The sequence below is a fragment of the Clupea harengus genome, chromosome 25 (assembly GCF_900700415.2).
Source record: "Clupea harengus chromosome 25, Ch_v2.0.2, whole genome shotgun sequence".
Lineage (NCBI taxonomy): Eukaryota > Metazoa > Chordata > Actinopteri > Clupeiformes > Clupeidae > Clupea > Clupea harengus.
Genome location: NC_045176.1, coordinates 2,681,951 through 2,687,334, shown reverse-complemented (window position 1 = coordinate 2,687,334; position 5,384 = coordinate 2,681,951). Strand labels below are relative to the sequence as shown.

The window sequence follows — 5,384 nt, the reverse complement described above, 5'->3', positions numbered from 1 at the left end:
TGTGTGTGTGTGTGTGTGTGTGTGTGTGTGTGTGTGTGTGTGTGTGTGTGTGTGTGTGTTAGGCGGTTCCTGAGGGAGACACTGAAGATGTCCAATGCTGAGGATCTGAACCGTCTGACTGCCTGCTCACTGGTGCTGCTGGGACACATCTTTTACGTGCTGGGGAACCACAGGGTAACACACACACACACACACACACACACCTCATTCATACATTTATATACACACACATCTCATACATACATTTATATACACACACATCTCATACTGTACATACACACACATCTCATACATACATACATACATACATACATACATACACACACATCTCATACTGTACATACATACACACACATCTCCTACATACATTTATATATACACACACACCTTATACATACATACATACATACATACATACACACACACACACACACACACACACACACACACACACACACACACACACATACATACATACATACATACATACACACACACACACACATACATACATACATACATACATTAACATCAACAGGTTTGTAAATAATAATAGGCTGGCTGTGAATTAACTATTCAATGAAATCTGTGCTTTGAAGTTTGTTAGATTAGTGTGTGTGTGTCTTGTCCCTCTTTAGGAGAGCAACAACATGGTGGTGCCAGCCATGCAACTGGCCAGCAAAATCCCTGACATGTCTGTCCAGCTGTGGTCCTCTGCATTGCTCAAGGGTAAGGAGAGGGAGAGAGAGAGAGAACGAACATGTGTTGTCACATATTTGTGTTTCTGTGTCTCTGCATGCCTTTTGTGTGTGTGTGTGTGTGTGTGTGTGTGTGTGTGTGTGTGTGTGTGTGTGTGTGTGTGTGTGTGTGTGTGTGTGTTAAATTCCATTTCAAGGGGATTAACTGTTTGGTGAATAATCACAGTGGATTTGCAAACGAGCCCAGATTAGCAATGGCCTGTCCTTTTATAAGCCCATCTCATTACTAACCTCTGTCTCTCTCTCTTCTCTCTCTGTTTCTTTCTTTCTTTCTCTCTCTCTCTTTCATATACACTAATACATCTTTCTCTAGATTTACACTGGACTGTCCCTCTTAAACTGTGTTGCATTCAAAGACCACACACACACACACACACACACACACACACACTAGGTTCTGTTAGTCTCCCAATGCACTCACCTCCTCATTTCCAAACGCTATAGCAGTTAAGAACATTTACAGAAAGTAATTTGTACCAAGTGCAACAACTGTTCTAAATCCATAAACACCATCCACATTGGAACCGTGTCGGGTACTGGTGTCTCTTACCGGTGGCGGGTACTGGTGTCTCTTACCGGTGGCGGGTACTGGTGTCTGGTACCGGTGGCGGGTACTGGTGTCTGGTACCGGTGGCGGGTACTGGTGTCTGGTACCGGTGGCGGGTACTGGTGTCTCTTACCGGTGGCGGGTACTGGTGTCTGGTACCGGTGGCGGGTACTGGTGTCTGGTACCGGTGGCGGGTACTGGTGTCTCTTACCGGTGGCGGGTAACTGGTGTCTCTTTACCGGTGGCGGGTACTGGGTGTCTGGTACCGGTGGCGGGGTACTGGTGTCTCTTACCGGTGGCGGGTACTGGTGTCTGGTACCGGTGGCGGGTACTGGTGTCTCTTACCGGTGGCGGGTACTGGTGTCTGGTACCGGTGGCGGGTACTGGTGGCGGGTACTGGTGTCGGGTACTGGTGTCGGGTACTGGTGTCGGGTACTGGTGTCTCTTACCGGTGGCGGGTACTGGTGTCGGGTACTGGTGTCGGGTACTGGTGTCTCTTACCGGTGTCGGGTACTGGTGTCTGGTACCGGTGGCGGGTACTGGTGTTTCTTACCGGTGGCGGGTACTGGTGTCTGGTACCGGTGGCGGGTACTGGTGTCTGGTACCGGTGGCGGGTACTGGTGTCTCTTACCGGTGGCGGGTACTGGTGTCTGGTACCGGTGGCGGGTACTGGTGTCTGGTACCGGTGGCGGGTACTGGTGTCTCTTACCGGTGGCGGGTACTGGTGTCGGGTACTGGTGTCTGGTACTGGTGTCTCTTACCGGTGGCGGGTACTGGTGTCTGGTACCGGTGGCGGGTACTGGTGTCTCTTACCGGTGGCGGGTACTGGTGTCTGGTACTGGTGTCTCTTACCGGTGTCGGGTACTGGTGTCTGGTACCGGTGTCTGCACTGTGGATGTTCTTTTATTTATCACTGTAGTTGTTGTGATTTACTGTGGTGTGTTTTAACCAACCTCTGAAGCCAAAGGCAATAAAGACTGTTGTTGTTGTTATTATTAGTAGTAGTATTATTATAACAACAATAATAATAATAAGCTATCTAGTCAAATGTGCTAAATAATCATTGATTATTGTGTGTTTGTGTGTGTTTGTTTGTTTTACAGACCTGAATAAGGCATGTGGGAATACCATAGATGCCCATGAAGCAGCACAGATGCATCAGAACTTCTCTCAACAGCTACTGCAGGACCACATAGCCGCCTGTAGTCTGCCTGAACACAATTTAATAAGTGTGAGTACACTCTCTCTCTCTCTCTCGCTCACAAATGTGCTGCAGGACCCCATAGCTGCCTGTAGTCTGCCTGAACACAATTTAATAAGTGTGAGTACACTCTCTCTCTCGCTCACAAATGTGCTGCAGGACCCCATAGCTGCCTGTAGTCTGCCTGAACACAATTTAATAAGTGTGAGTACACTCTCTCCCCTCTCGCTCACAAATGTGCTGCAGAACCCCATGGCTGCCTGTAGTCTGCCTGAACACAATTTAATAAGTAAGTACACACTGTGTTTCTCAAAGTCAAGGATGCTTCCTTGGTAGGAGGGGTCCTTCAGAGTCCTTCCAAGTCGGGTCCTTCAGAGGCTAGGCAAGACCCCTTCCTAGCGTTTGGAGAACAAATAATGGAACAGTCTAGAAGGTATCGCCCTCAAATTCCGCACTACTTAAAAAATAAATAAAAAAAAGGCTCTGGTACGTGCGCATAGTATTATGTGCTCTAAGAATGCAGAGCACACTCCAAGGGCATCCTTGAATGCTCTGAACGAAGAACTCAGTCCTTTGTAGACATCGGAACAGTCCTTCGGCGGGATTCCATGACGTAGCATCCTTGAAACGCAGCCACTAAGGATCCCTCCTTGAAATACAGTAGTTGCCTAAAGTCTGTCTGGACACAATCCAAGTTGACACACATACACACATATACATGAAGCATTCCGTCTACCACTTTTTACGTTTGTTTGTGTTGTTTGTTTTGCCAACCCGAGGGGTTAACCTGTTTGTTTGTGTTGTTTGTTTTATCAACCTGAAAGGTTAACCTGTTTGTTTGTGTTGTTTGTTTTATCAACCTGAAAGGTTAACCTGTTTGTTTGTGTTGTTTGTTTTGCCAGTGGACAGACGGCCCCCCACCAGTACAGATACAAGCCCAGAACGGACCAACCACCAGCCTGGCCAGTCTTCTCTGAGACTTCAATGCAAACATGTGCACACACTCACACAAACACATGCGCATGAACCTTCCCCACCCCGCTACACACACACACACACACACACACACACACACACACACACACACACACACACACACACACACACACACACACACACACACACACACACACACAATCATCATGTTGGCATCTGCTGAATTTATCATCATTTTCACTCCTTCACTACAATGCACCATGTGCCTGTTCCCAGAATGCTGATTGGCTGTGCCATTGCACAAGCTCAGTCTGATTGGCTGTGCCATTGCACAAGCTCAGTCTGATTGGCTGTGCCATTGCACAAGCTCAGTCTGATTGGCTGTGCCATTGCACAAGCTCAGTCTGATTGGCTGTTGTGGAGACGTGGTGGCTGATTGTATTAGAGACCACAGGGGCTGTGACCTCTGACCTTCTGCATTTAATTGACTGCCTGGCCTTGTGGGACTCTAAATCTGGCCTCGTGGGATTTAAATGTGGCCTCGTGAGACTCTAAATTTGACTTTTTGCCATTTTGGGGAAGTTTAGTTTTGATGGTGCCTGTCCATGAGCACGCTGGAGGTCACAGCTGGAGGTCACTTTTGCTTGTACTCATTTCATATATGGCTATTTTATTTTTATTTTGTACATTATTTCTCTCTCTGGGGATACTTATTTCCCTGGTTTTGTTGCATTCATCTTGAGCTTGATATATATGAGGTTATGTGTAGTGCTTCACTATTTTTGTGAGAGATATTAGAAAATATTTTTCTTTCAATTATAAGAAGGAGCATTCCGGCATAATCTTGTCTAATTTGCCATTTGTTTTTCTATGATGTAGAGCTACTGCTGCTGAAATAGCTTGTTTTCAGGATGCCACCTGTCAGAGTACACCAAGTGATCTCAAAGAGTCTGACATTACAGCCTAAAAATCTGAAATCGGTGGAAACACAGTTTCTCCGTAGTGATCTTATCTCCTGGTCGTACAGATCTTCGGAATCCTTTAGAATCTAGTGTTAATATTACAAAAGACCTTCCCAGTGTTCTACTGTCCCACATGCAAGTATATTATTATATGGAACACACATAGTGTGTGAGAGTGTGTGTGTGAATGTGTGCGCGTGCGTGTGGGGGTGTGTGTGTGAGTGCATTGTCAGTATTTCTTTACCACACGTTGACAGTCTTCATGCACACACAACCACTCACACACACACACACACACACACACACACACACAACCACAGTGTGTCGGTAGACAGTTCAGTGGCCTCTGCACCTACCATCTGTGGTGCAGTCCGTTTGGCTCTTCGTCTCACAGGCGTCTCCTCTGTCTCACGACGTCTCATCTGAGGATTGCAGCTCCAGTGTGTAATACAGGGTGTTGCCATGCAACAGCACACCTTTTTAAAAAACAAAAAAAAAACAGTTTATTGCTCATGGAACTCAAACCAGGTTTAGTTGCCGTGGTGGCGTAGTCAGAAGAGCAGCTAGCCTGTGCCGTGGTGGCGGGCTTGAGAATTGGCTCCCAAGATCCAAATGGCCCTCATTTAAACTGTCCTTTAAACATCAGGAGACTGCAGCAGCTTTAGACAGTCATGTTTTCCTGTTTACCCAGTCTCCCAATCCCAATCCCAGGTCTACCTTTTAGGAAGCCATTGTTTGTCCCCTACGGGAGGGAGCCGGTCGTGTGTAACACAGCTGATGTAAGGTTTGGGTCGGAATGCTCCTTTAAAAACTTGGAGAAGTGAATGTGTCCACGGGCTCTTTGGGTTGAGTTAATGTTGTGCAGGGTGTGTGTGTGTGTGTGTGTGTGTGTGTGGGGGGGCTCCATTCAGGTACACACTGCATATGTGCTGCTTTGTCAGAGCTGACGGGGAGAGATCTGAAGACGAGGGTCTCCAACC

The 5,384-nt window shown here is 47.0% G+C and overlaps 1 protein-coding gene across 1 annotated transcript in view; it reads left to right on the top strand.

Moving 5' to 3' along the window:
* LOC105909236 (MAU2 chromatid cohesion factor homolog) overlaps positions 1–3,570 on the top strand; it is an 11,812-nt gene extending 8,242 nt beyond the window's left edge. Inside the window, exons 16-19 of the mRNA XM_031563137.2 lie at positions 63–174; positions 639–729; positions 2,409–2,536; positions 3,409–3,570. Of these exons, the coding sequence (XP_031418997.1) occupies positions 63–174; positions 639–729; positions 2,409–2,536; positions 3,409–3,483 (406 nt within the window). The 3' untranslated portion in view covers positions 3,484–3,570. The remainder of the gene's footprint in view (positions 1–62; positions 175–638; positions 730–2,408; positions 2,537–3,408) is intronic.
* The last annotated feature ends 1,814 nt before the right edge of the window (positions 3,571–5,384 follow it).